At 31.7% G+C, this 14,324-nt stretch overlaps 1 protein-coding gene across 1 annotated transcript in view; it reads left to right on the forward strand.

Moving 5' to 3' along the window:
* The window catches only part of Usp5 (ubiquitin specific protease 5), a 66,109-nt gene that overhangs the window by 33,962 nt on the left and 17,823 nt on the right, over window positions 1-14,324 (forward strand). Inside the window, exons 9-14 of the mRNA XM_035365526.2 lie at window positions 541-615; window positions 5,249-5,327; window positions 8,114-8,236; window positions 8,390-8,543; window positions 9,248-9,305; window positions 9,506-9,628. Coding sequence (XP_035221417.1) covers window positions 541-615; window positions 5,249-5,327; window positions 8,114-8,236; window positions 8,390-8,543; window positions 9,248-9,305; window positions 9,506-9,628 — 612 coding nt within the window. The remainder of the gene's footprint in view (window positions 1-540; window positions 616-5,248; window positions 5,328-8,113; window positions 8,237-8,389; window positions 8,544-9,247; window positions 9,306-9,505; window positions 9,629-14,324) is intronic.

Below are 14,324 nucleotides of genomic sequence, written 5' to 3' on the forward strand. Positions count from 1 at the left end.
TACATTTTCCACTTTATTTCTTGGGTTTTCCCTATTAGAGGGATTTGGCTACGTGCCAAATTCTTTTTTCTCGAATATCCAAGGAACGGCGCCGAGTTGAAATTCGAGACGCGTATCTTTGGATTCCAAAAAATTCTCTGAATCCATCGATACCGTTCTCATCTTTGTACGACTTTAATCAGCCGATATATTAATTAAAAATTGCGGAAACGTCAATTTCCGCGCTCATTTTTCCGAGTGGTAACAATAAACTATCGGCAAAACACACTTTAGCCGCTTATAAGATTTTGCTTTTAACAATATATATAAATGTATTAATCATTAAGTTGTTATCATTATATTTTATAAAAAATAAGTAAAAGTGATATTTTTTCCTGTAATTTTTTTTATGCTTTAATTTTTTTAACAGGATTCAAAATTTATATCAAAATTTTGTTTCTGTGACTATTAAAGTACTTGTCATTTAACTTATTTGGGTATTAGCTCACTTGGTAACTTGTTCTGATTTGTATTGAATCTAAAAAATTGCATTTTCTACAGCTATTATGAAAATTGTAACAGAATATTTGGTGAAGTTCCTTATGTCAATGCTCCTAAAGATTTTAATGTGCAGATGTGAGTATTGAAATATTTTTCATTTTCTTGCAATATTCCATTGCATATTTCCATTCCTTTTATATTTAAAATACAAATAACTATGTTTTGATATGTTATGATACATTGTTTTTTGAGTAGTAAAATATTTGCTTAAAATTGCTTTGTAATTAAAAGATTTCCAAAATTTTATGAAATTTATATTTTTTTTAAATGCTGTCTGGCAATTAAATGTAAATTGTGATTTTGAAATATAACTCAAATTTAATTATAAAAGAGGTATTATAAAATATAAATATGTTACCGTGAAAGACCGAAATTGGAGAATGTGGACTTTCACTGGAGAATGTCAACATTCACCAAATACGTCGGTGAAAGATCGAATATTTCTTTACATTCTTGTACATTCAGACCCTCACCGGTGTATGTCAACAATCACAGATATGCTCTGGTGTAGGTCGAAAAGAGAGGACTATATGTACACGCTGCCATTCCAAAAGGAAGTGTTCCACAAATAAATGCAGTTGTAAAAGCAAGGGCCTCTTGTGCAATTCATAGTGTCGTAATAGTTTAAGTTGTTGCAATAAATAAGATTTGAATCACATAATTTGGTAAGTTTATAACTTCTATTATTTTCCTTTCTCATTTTGAATGTACTGTGTATTTTAAGTTCTTATTCTGAGTTTCAAGTGCATTTTTTGACGAATGAATTACGGAGAAGGAAATATAATATTCTCATATGTTCAACATTCACCATTAGTACATGGTGAATGTCGACATTCACCGATGTAAGTCAGAAATAAGAGTATTTGGAAAATATTTCGGACATACACCAAGCGACTACGTGAATGTTGACATTCTCCAGATTTCGGTGTTTCACCGTAACAAATATAAAATATAATCATTGTATAGTTGTCACTGAAAATATAATCTGAGCATCTTATTTGTTTTGTTTTTACCGAGTCTGATATTCAGAAATAATTTTGATGTATGTAATTGATATGCTGGTTTAGAAAAGATTGCTTTTGTATAAACCTTTTATGTTTATATTATATTGATTATAACTTTTCCCAGAAATACAAATCATGAACCAAAAGGGCAGTGTGCTTTGCTTTAAGAAAATATGCTTTCTAATGCTAATTGCAAGTGTAAAAAATATGTATTAAGTCATTCTTTTGAAAAATATAATTTAGATTTTAATGATCGATCAGCTAAAATAGAAGTGCAGAATTGTACTGTTTGATGAGGGTTTTCTCTCTACTATTTTTAGTAGTTGGTGTGCTGTGCAGATTTATCAGAATGGAAAAGTGCTGAAAAATAAAATAGTTTTCATAGCAAAAAATTCAACTACACATGTCTCTTTACATCCACAAACATATGAAGGTTTTCTATGCAGACTTTTAAATTAAAAAGTAATTATTACTGCACAGTTTTTATTGAAAATTATATTTTTGTATTATGAAAATTATGTTTAACATTCAGAATAAAATAGTTTTATATTTATATGAATTTAATATTTTTTAGAGACTTCTGTTTTCGTATGAAAAGTAAATAACTTAAAAAAGAAGTCGCCATTTTAAGAGGTCTGCTCAACCATGTAATAATTTGAAATATAATTCTGGAAGCTTGGAAAATTTTTTAAGATATATGTTCATGTTTTCACTGAATATAAATTACTAGTGTTGAACATATATTAATTTGGTACTTATATATTTATCCCATTGACTATGCAAGTTGGCTACCATCAAACCATGAAAGCTTACCAAGACCCACTAAAGTTGTGCCATTCACTCCTTTGGAATTCTGAAGGAACTGGCACTTCTTTATCTAATAAACAACACTGGGGAACAGCAATTTTGTTGTCTTAGATCTGTCGCTTGTTTTGGGCTAACCTTTGGCTTCTCAGTCTTAAAAAAAAAAATCTCAGTTTTTGTCTATCACATCAAATTTTTAAGCTAGAAGATCCCTTCTCTTTGTCTCAAAAGTCATACAAAATATGCCTAAATAAAGGGAAAACTTGCCAAATATACTGTTCACAAAGAATAGTTTTATTCATAGAAAGGCTATATATAGTTACTGCGAGTTAAATTTTGTTCATACAAATAGGAAAGTGTTTTCACCAAATGGTAAACATGCATATTAAGCTAAAATTTTCCACTTATGGCTTTTTCTGGAGTTTGAATCTCTGAACATTCTTACTTGATGCTCCAACACTAGTCAGCCATCATGCTCAACCATTTTGAAGCTCTCCCAAAGTTGTTAGACAATGTTGCTGTAATCGTGTGCTGCTGTATTTCCTAGAAAGTCTGTGACAATGTTTTTGAATGCCAACCAAGCATTCTTTTGAAGTTATGTCATTGTTTTGATTAATGTTCATCTTAAAGAAGCTGCCAAATCTGTGGACCATCAAACACACCAGCCTTTATCTTTTCACATAACAGGCTAGGAAATGCTGAAATAAGATACTTGAAACAATCCCATTCAATTGGCAAAGCTTTAACAAATTTCTTCTTTATGTTCTTTATGTCTACAAGTGGCCAGAATGTGTAGAATGTTTGGTTCTCAGGTTAGATCTTGGCAACCAATTCAACTACACTCAGTGCTTCTCACGAACTCTACCACATGTACCAAAAACAGATATGCTTGGTTTATCCATATTGTTGGCCAAGGAGGAAACAAACCATTTTAAGGTCAGCACAGATGATCCGTTGGTGCATGTGATATTATAACAAATCAATGACTCTCTTTATGTCTTCATATTTTTCACACAAACAAACTGAATGGCCTATTGAAAACAAACCAAATTAATTTCCATTGTAAAGGAGTATTTACTTCAAGCTCCACTTTCAGCTATCAATGAATACTGAGTTATATCAGAGGCTGAAATTCCTAACTTTTCCATTAAACCATGTATGTTATGGGAATACATCATCCATCATCACTTCAAAAGTATTGCAGAAACACACTTTCTCTTGATTGAAAATAGGATACCCTGACTTCTTTTTCAAGCAAGTTTGTCTCGTTCAGTCGTGAAGCTAACAGCTAAAAGCATTTTTCAGTAGTCCCAAATCTTATGCCAAACCATTCAACTCATGCTGGTCAAATCCCTTATGAACAGAATCCTCTTAAATTTCAAAATATTTGCTTTGGGGTCAGTTCGACATTCACTAGAATCATATTCCTGCATTTCCAAAGAGGCTAATTCTTTGATAACTGGCACTGAGAGTTCAACTGAGTAAGGCATTGGGAGTAAAGCTGAAGCCAAACTAGGATACTCTATTTTACATTTGTTTTTCTTATTATATCCTGACATTTTTGCCATACAAAAGTAACACTCACTTGAGTTATCTTTGGGCTTTCGCCAAGTCATAGGTATACCAAATAAAAATTTAGAAAGTCTTCCCTTCATCCACATCTGTAAACTCTCAACACACTGCTTGCACACTTTGTGAGGAGCGTATTATTTATCGTGATTACTAATTTTCACTTTAATATAGGCAAAATAGGCTGCTGTTTGTCCTTTATTTGGGAATGGTAAAATGCCCCATATATAACAAAACAAAACAGGGCTGCTTGAGCACGTGCGACACAAACTAGCAGAGGCAGACATAAGGAAAGGTTTCAGTTCGTATATAAATAAAAACTAAATACTGCTAACCTTATATACAAACAAGAGCTCGGCTTCCACGTTGAAATACGCTTTACTATATCGGAGCGACACACAGTCTCTCACTACAGTGTGTCAGCATAACTGAACTAGTCTAGACAAATATGCACCTGTCAGTCTCCTATTGCACCATTCACCCAGCACTGATCAGAGGGTTCATGTCAACTAATAGGAGAGCAGTAGTTTTTCTGTGATCCATGTGCAATACTTTGGAGAGTGGGGACATTCACATTAGATGTAGAGAAACAACTTGATGTGGTAGAAGAAAACTACAGTTTTAAAGTCAGCCCTCCTATTTAATTCTAAAACAGCTCAAAAGTCAAACTTGCAGCGATTTTTACTATTTAGTTAGAACACCCTCCAATTTTACTAGAAGCTATATTTTGAGTAGAAATTTCCTTCAGGTAATTGCTCCAATCTATTACTGTTTTATTGGCCAGATTCATTGTGTCCATTAATATGCACTTTTTTTATGATAGGATTCCATAACCTTAAAAGTAATCTACTTCTCTCTGTTCTGTAGGAGGCAGGTACCCTAATTTTAATCATTGTTTTTTCAAAATGCAAGGGGAAAATACAACAATAACAGTTAATTTACATCTTTCCTCATAAAAATAAAATGTGGCTTATCTAGAATCAATCGAGGTTACATCAAACAAAAGTGATATCTTATGAGTGTGTTGTTACATCATGCTTATTTGTAACTGGCGCTAAATTGCGCAGTTTGTTGATAGTTTCACAATCAAGAGGATAATACATATTTACCAATAATTGACTACTTCATAGACTGAGTTAACAAATTATTTTGTAATGCTTTAAAATAAGGAGATATGAGAGCCATAGCCAGAACTATTATTCTAAAGAATAAAACATTTTCAGTGGCTAATGTATTTATTAATATTTATGAGTTATTTTAAAATTTGTTTTATATTTCTGTAACATTAAATTATTTAAGGATTTCTGTAGATTTTATTCTATATTGTTTAGGGCTAAACTTGGTTATGGGTTATTAAGTGGTGAATATTCACAACCACCTAGTGGATCAACAAAGGATCAGGAAGTAGAGGTATGTGTTATTATGTTCATGAGATATTTGCTGTTTTAACTCCAGGTTTTGCCATTGCATTAATTTTTCATTTAATAATGTGATAAAGGGTGAAGTAAGGTTTCACAGATGTATATAATTTTCTTGCATTAGTTATCTTTTAAATTTACTGACAATAATGAAATTTGTGATAATTCCTAATTTAAAATAATTTCAAATTAAATTATGAATTTTATTACTTTTGATTATTTTTCATATAGATGTGATTTTATGTACATATCACATACATAATATATGTATCGGAAGTTCATATTTTAAATGGCTGAGTAAGAAAATTTGTTTATTTGGATAACTTCATATTTTTTATGAATATTCTTAAAAGAAGGGAATTTTGTGTTCAAAGGAAACAGTAATATTTTCTAAAATTTGCTACTGTAAAAATAAGAGTCGCTTTATTACGCTAGAGAAAAATGCAGAAAATCAGATTACTTTGCTTTTCAGAGCACAAATTACTTATGTAACAGTAGATCAATAGAACCATCTGTTTATTTTGGGTAAATTGCTTTCAGGTTCACCCATTTCCATCAGTCACTAAAAATGCTGTGCTTTACTAGATATCAAACTTAAGATCCAGCAGGTGATATGTTTATGGTAGAAATTCACCAAACTGTGTTTAGCAATGAACACAGCTGTAAACTTGTGTGATTGAATTGGCATCTTTTACAATGAATGAAAATTTTCAGTTTTCCAAATTCTGTAATTCTACTTTGTTACTGAGAAGTTTACTGTGAAGATGGAAATTAGCTTTGTCTTTCTATATATACAGAGTGATCCAAAGATACCTGGCAAAAATATAAAGGGATTAAAATAAACAGATTTTCTTAGTGACTGTGTGTGTGAAAATGGTGTGTATAATGATGGTGCTTATACACACCATTTCCATAAACAACAGCTAAGAATCAAACACAACCAAAATCAAAAGCAGCAAAAATTTTAACAGTTCAGCTTATTGCAATAAATACTAAAAAATGCAACTACTACCACAATCATACAAGATTCACAGCAGTAGTGCATGGACTGGCATACATCAGGAAAAGATTGCCAACATTTCATACACATTTCCTACAAAAACTGGTGGTCTTGACAGTCATTAGCTTTTCATAGGACTTAGTGTGACTTTCTTAGATCATACTGTTAGTGGGCCCTCAAAAGTGGAGGGGAACGCATGTCAAATCTGGTAATCATGTGGTTAAAGAATATGTTCACCAGGTCTGATCCATTGGGGAAGTTTTGTTGTATCATCCTTTGTGGACATCATGCTTGCAGGCACAGAGTGATCCATTCTCACACTGCTCGTGGTGAATGCTAAAATGTTCGACAGTTGGCCCCATGGTATCATTCTCTGTGCATCCTTTGAGCAGCTGTTCCATTTTCATTCAGAATACTTCAGGATAAAATGTGTATTAACAAGCTTATGTTCCTATAGCAGTGTGTCAGAATGCATAAATGTAATTCAGTTTGCATCAGGAAGCTGCTTTCACCTGCTGATCTCATTACCACCCCCTATCAACATTTTCCCATGCATATTCTATTACAAATCTGCATCTTTCAATCTCTGCCTGCCTGCATTGCTACTTTTAACTGCACTGGGTGAGTTGCTCACCTGTTAATGCTATAGCCACGTTTTGTCCAGTATATTTGTTAGTCTTCCCCCTCCCATCCTTTGCTATACTTGGCATTTGAAGAGGTAGTTTCTTCAAACTGTAAATCATTTGTAGACATTTGACTGCTTTTTAGGACTTTTGTTTGGATTTGCTCAAACCTGTTAACATGGAGCTGTCTTTCATATGAAAAAGCAAGGCTTTATGCTGTAATACAGTCTCTTTATAGCGGAATCCTTTTATTTTAAATCACGATTTCTCATTTCATTTCAGTGTAAAGCACTTTCAGAATGTATTTTCTTTTGCAAGTTTTATATATATATATATATAAACAAAACCTACAGTCATCACCACTAAGTATGATCAGGATGCAATGTTATCAAAATAGTTCGTGGACTGTTTTACTAACATTATGCAATGAGAAAAATTTCCTTCAAAATATCAGTGGAATTTAATTAATTTAATACAGATATATGTAGAAACATAAATACCTACTTTCACACCATTTTATTTGGTGGGAAATGTCATTAATAGTTGTTTATTTGTGATTGTTGTGTAAAAAGTCCTTCATGAACTAACTCTTCATATCAATAATGTGTCTGCAAATTATTTGACGGTGCCCTTAATATTTGTATAGCATCCCTCATCTCAGCATTTGTGGGAAATACAGTGACCTTTGTCCATCATCATCATCATCAAAAAGTTTATCACATGATGTAGTTGGATTTGTTTCAGAAAACAACTGGCGGGTATCTTCTGTGATTGATGCTGCTATTCACCCAAGCATTAAATTCCTTATAATTCATATAAGTTTTGATGTTTTATTTATGAAGCTTTCTCTGTTTCATCATTTATTAGAACACTGGTCTGCTTAAAATTGTTCTTTATAGTCTTTTCTGAAATAAGCTGGGAAGTTGTGTTCAGCAAACACAGTGCATAGAGAAAGCTACCTTTCTTTGATAACTCGTTTGCATTCGCACTGTATCATCCATGTTATAAAGGACTCTTAATACTCATTTCATTGTAATATTATTCTTTCATGGTTATAATAATCCCTTGATCACACATCTGCTTATTTATACCATAATGAATAGTTTAAAATAAATTATATTTACAACATATGAATTCTTTGCATTATATATTTAGGAATTACCTGGTATCAAGCCTCATATGTTCAAGCTTATTGTAGGTCATGGTCATCCTGAATTCTCTACAAAACGGCAGCAGGATGCACAAGAATTTTTTTTGCATCTTATTAGCCTTATAGAGGTAAGTAATAAATGTGTTTTATTTTAATTTTACATGATATAATACGGCAGAAAAATATCGTTCTGTAGTTTTATTATTTTGCTAATCAAGTTTTTTTGTTTTGTTTCTTGTTACCGAATATGTTTTGTAATATGTTATTATCATTTAAATTAGCGAAACTCACGAAGTAGGGAAAATCCTTCTGATTCTCTAAAGTTTCAAGTAGAAGAGAGATTACAATGCGTAAAGTCAGGGAAAGTAAAGTATACAACAAGAACAGACTATTTGTTATCTCTTCCAATTCCTTTGGAGTCTGCTACCAATAAAGGTATGTTTTGTATGGTAGTCTGGTTTTTTTATATTGAAACCATTTTAGCTTAGTTCTTTTTTCTTGAATGTTACTGAAACAAATTCTGATACAAATATTTTAAATAACCAAACCTTTATCTTTTTGCCATTTATGTTCATATTTAAGATATATATATATATATATATATATATATATATATATATATATATATATATATATATTATATATCACTTTGTTGCTATATGAAAGTATTGTATATTCTTTCAGCTGGTTATCTAATTTCCCCAGTACTTACCCACCTTTATTAAAGTGTTCTAATCATAAAGATTTGTGGGAATGGTAAAGCATTCCTGAGCATTATAGCTTATTTGTGTTCTGAAATGCTTGATTTTTGAATTTTTTGTGATATTTGATATAGTGTTCTGTCAGTAACATTTGTCAGCATGCATTTCATGTGATTTCATTAGGAGATGAATTATTTCTTACTGTTTATGCTTGGAAGAGATAAATGATTCTCATGATCTCATTTGTATGATTTTTATGCCTTTGGTGCAGGATTAGTTTATGTTGGTTAAACGTTTTTGTCATCAGCCATGCAATTAATATTTGTTTTCATTTCTTTATGATGCTGTAAAATTTTCTTAATTTAATAGTTTTTAGATATGCATATTATTACAAAACTCTGCTCTTCTGATTGATTATATTGTATCTTTTTACTCTAGAAGAGTTAGCAGCATATGAAGCAAGAAAAGCAGAAGTGCTTGCTAGAGGTGATAGAATGTAAGTTTCATTTTACATTATTCTTTAATATATATATATGCATATCCTTAAATTTTTATTTTAGCAAATTTTGACACGTCTTCATATGATAAGGATAGATTTTTTTTTTAATCAGATGTGTGAATTTTCATATGAAATCAATTTTTACAAAAGTTATGCTGCAATTAAATTTAATAATACACTTTTCTTAAATGAACTAGGAAACCAGATGATATTGTAAGACCTAGGATACCTCTTCATGCTTGTTTGGAAAATTTTTCTGCTGTAGAGCAAGTAGAGGATTTTTACAGCACTGCACTGAAAGCTAAATCTGTTGCATATAAGTAAGTTTTATCAATTAATAAGTAGCTATTCTAATTCAGTATAAATTAATTTGACTATAATCATGGCTGGATGTTTAACCTTTTGAGGCCGGGGCTTTGGTAGCAATAAAAGCTACCAAAGGACGGGGAATCTTGAACTGAATGCTTTCCCCCCTTTAAGAAATCACCTCCTATTTGCAACAAAGATTCTTGTGTGTAGTTTAATGGATTCTCAGAGGGGTGCATCTATGTCGCAGAAGGAAGACCTTTGAAAGAGATAAGTGGTTAAAACCCTAGGGACGTCAAATTTGACATTTCACCCCCACTTTTCAGCGTGTAAAATGGGGGAAAAAGACATGGCCACTAAAGTGGACAACCCCGTCTTTTCAAAGAGAGGACTCTATGGCCACTAAAATGGCCATCCCGTCTTCAAAAGGTAATGCAATGCTATTCAGTAATTTTTTTAAGTGTTTATTATAGATTACATGTAACAGAAAAAAAATGACTGCTTGCAGCTATTTTGTGAAATGATAGTTTCAGTTTGTGTTTTCCTGTCTTAATATTCAAATAGTTGATTTAAATTTTAAATTTCATAATTAAAACAAAATTTGTTTCTATATATTAGTGAAATGAATATGTTGCATTCATTGACACCTTATCAACAAACATTCAAATGTGTATTAAAAGATATTGGGGCATATACCACTGTAGTAAAATATTATAGAAAAAGAGGTCCAAATTCGTAATTAGCATCATTACAGTGGCTCCACAGCATAACTAAAACTTGTGAATTAGGCATTACCTCTTTACTGATAGTACATGTGGCCAATCATGTCTGAAATAAAAGGAGGTAAAGCAATATCCTGTTTATAAGCATTAAAAGAATGATCATGTGCTTTATTAATGCAGTAGCTGCAATAGAATAATGAGATCATATGTTCTACTCCTAGCTGAAACTTAAACTTTGCAAGTACAGATGACTGGAGCTCTTGTCATTGAGTTGTGTATGTATTACTAAACATATCATGAAGTAACTGTACAATTTTGTAGAAAAACTTTTAATTTAAAATAGGCCATGTGAAGCTTCCATAGGGTTAAGTCAGAGGAACATGGGGATCATAAGTGCAATTGTTGATAAACTATCAACTGATGCAATTAATTGGCATTCTAAAGTGGAACAGAATACCATTTAGTGAATAGATAGTTTACTATTTCTGTCTCTAGCCATGGTTTAAGCCAATTTGATAAACCTGCCTAAATATATATATTCTGAAATTGTTTATTCAGTAAAAAAAGTGCCTAAATATATATATTCTGAAATTGTTTATTTAGTAATAGAAAGGGAGACCCTAAATTTTTAGATGACATAAAAACGGTAAGTTTCAGAAAATGAAAAAAAAAAAAAAAAAATAAGTTCAATAAAGTAGCATGGAATCTGTATTCTGCATTTGTTCATAGTGTCATAAGAAAAAAATTGTTTCGTCACTAAATAGAAATTTATCACAACTGTCATCATGTTCTTGAAATCAAATGCAAACTTAAAGCAAATGACTTTATCCTTATATTTTACTGATTGCAATGACTGTGCTGGTATGGCATCTGCTTTAGTGATTTCTGTAGAAATCTCATGTGTGTTCACTCCTTGAATATTAAATTCCTTTCTTGTTCTCTGCATTGAAGTTTGGAAAATGTGTGCAAAACTGAGCCATATATGCTCAGTTAGCTCATCAGAGACTGGGGATAAGTCTGTTATTACATCTTACAAAGCTAATTTACATGTTGTGAATTGTTCATACTACTGTATGTAGAATGTTCACAAGATGATCTTTATTGAATTTTGTAAGTGAACTGTAAGCTCCTGTCATTGAATGACTTAGCAGGAAATCCAATCAGCAGGTATACTTTCTTGCTATTAGTTGCTATCTTCAGAGCTGACATCTCCCAATTTCCAACCGTGCTCCCGTCAAGCCAATTGACAACATTTTCCCCCCATTTTTCTCTTATTTTTAAAATTTCTCATGAATTTTATGTAGTTTAGCTTAATACTCCATTTTTTTTCTTTTTTTTTTTTTTTCCCATCCAAAAAAAAAATGCTTTGTTTTTCTTTATATTACATCTAAAGGAAAACAAATATCATTTCTTCAGTCAGACATTATGGCACGCTTCTGCTAGCATGTGTGTCCGAAAGCATCATATTCCAGTTCTCCAATGAGCGTCAAGGGCCACTGGGGCTATATGGCATGAGCACGAAGCAAGATTGAGGTTGTTATTTCATTCATTTTGCCACTGCGTGCTGTGAATTTCACTTGCTTTCAAGGAATAGTTTAAGAAATTGTAATCTTTTACCTTAGTAATGTTTGCAAAAAAAGGTAAAATACTTATGTTCCTTTCAAAATTTCTATAAAGATGACTTTCCTTCTATTTTATCATCAAGGAAATGTAATACATTTTGCTAAGTGCACCGTTTGTCTTTGTCTTTTTCCGCTTTTGCCTGGGGAAAGGGTCGACATTCATAAATATGTGTGACAACGTAAACTATGTAAAAAAAATGGAAAATTAAATTTGTCTTTCAAAACAAGGGACCAAAAAGTCATTAATGCAGAATGACTGTTCTTCCCAACAGCAAAATCACTGAGAAATACTCAAGTGTTAGAACAAAAATGGCTACAATTGTTGAAGAAGTAAGTATGAAAAAAAAAAAATCTTTACTTATTAATTGCATTAAAACAGCTCCATTCTGCCTTTTTATAGATGAACTGATGCAAAACTGTATCCGAGTGTTGTTTCTTTTCTTAATCCAAAGTCTTCAGAAATTTACTTTACTTTCTGTCTCCATTTTAGAAGGAAATTCAACAGGCTGTAATATAGCACAGCCAATTGTTAAAATTCCAAAAAAAATAAAATTCATCTGAATGTTGCTTAGCACTTACGTTGAAGAATGGCACTGCAGAAATCTTAGAAATTGATTTGTAAATTATGAAGTTCTTCTGTCTCCTCCTAAATTTAGCAGCTGAAAAAAAGGGTAGTTTCTTTGCATATAAGTAAGGATAAATTAATACATTGCTAATATTTACTATTATCATTAAAAGAGTTCTAAGAGGAAGGGAAAATTGAAACAATTCCAACAGTTGCATAATCCTGAAATAAAAATTTTTAAACATACATGTACATGCTGGTTATCTGAGAAATGTTTATCCAGAATCCTCATTCGATGGAACACACTTCTTACGTTTTTTAAGGAAGAAGTAAATGCTTCTAAAGTTAAGATAAAAGGCTATTTATTTATTGAAAGTTTTGAAATACCTAATGTAAATGGAGGTGAAGTTACTACTTTCACTGTTAAAAATAGATGTTGAAAAAATAAATTTCTGCACCTGTGAGCAATTTAATTGGCAATTCTCAAAATAATACTATAAAATATAAGCATAAAGCTGTAAAGTTCTCTCAAAATAACAAAAAATTGCTCGACAAGGGAAATATTTTTCTATTTCTGCAAGTTTATCTTGTTAAAAGTGAATGTTTATGATTTTCTTCAGAACTCTACAAAGCGGAATTCTATTAATTCATGTTTTGTAATCGATGATTACTGATCTGTTTAAATACATTTTTATCAAAATTTGTGAAACCAATCTTTGTTTTGTCTTCTAATTCTGTATATGATATGATGTAAGGTAAAGTAGGAAATCAGAAGAAAGATGATGCTTAGGTTATAGGGGCTGCAACTAACAAAGTAATGGAAAAACTTTCAGAAGACAAAAAGTTTTATTTTCACGTAAAAAAGAAGTGGAATATGCTACTTCTGTAAAGTATGTCATTCCATATTATATAGCCCACCAGCGGCCGAGAAACTGAACACTGGTAGTTCGGTCTGAGGTTCGAATCCAGCAAATGGGCTGGCTGTATGGGCGTTTTCGTGGTTTTCCCCATGTGTAACGTGCATACAAGCCAGTTCCCTTAGAAAGTCCTCCACGAAGGCATCCCTCCCTTTAGGCAAATAGCCCTCATGTGCTTTGCCATTATTGAATAATCCAATCCAATCCATGTTATATAAATTTTCAATCAATGATAAAGTGTGCTTCTTCTGTAGTTAACGCATCTTTTCTGATATAGGATATTTTTTAATAGATTTTCAGTTTGACTCATTTAGTTTTGAAAGATGGTGATATTGATGTTGTAGTCACAGTTTATCAGTTGTTAAACAGCCAACTCCAAGGAGTGTAGTCACAGTTTAGCAGTTTACAGCTAGAAAACTTGGATATGAAGTTATAAAATCAACAAGGATTGACAGCCAGTGGAGTTTCAGTAGAAAGATAAAAGGGGCTGATAGAACAGTGAACTGTCTAGAATAATATGACCCATTCTGACAGTTCCCCATAGAAATGCAAAGTGTGAGAGGATTTTCAGTGTTGTTACTACACCTACTGAATTTATGTCCAGTATTAGTAATGACACATTAGAAAAACTCTTATTAGCAAAAGCAATCCTACATGGCAATTGTATGAACAAAATTATGAAGTTTCTTCTTAGTGAAAGCAAAATCTGCTTCTGTTCTTAGCATTTGTATGAAAACTGGTTAAAATAATATTTTTATATTAAAAGGTACAAATAGTAGGACTGCTTTTAGCATGTCATTGTTTTTGTACTATTTGAATTTTAGAATTAGTAACTGAATTTTCAGATATTAATTACTTACTATTTAAAATTAATTTATTATTAA

The sequence above is a fragment of the Stegodyphus dumicola genome, chromosome 1 (assembly GCF_044657685.1).
Source record: "Stegodyphus dumicola isolate Sdum_Otavi_A_Nest chromosome 1, ASM4465768v1".
Classification (NCBI taxonomy): Eukaryota; Metazoa; Arthropoda; class Arachnida; order Araneae; family Eresidae; genus Stegodyphus; species Stegodyphus dumicola.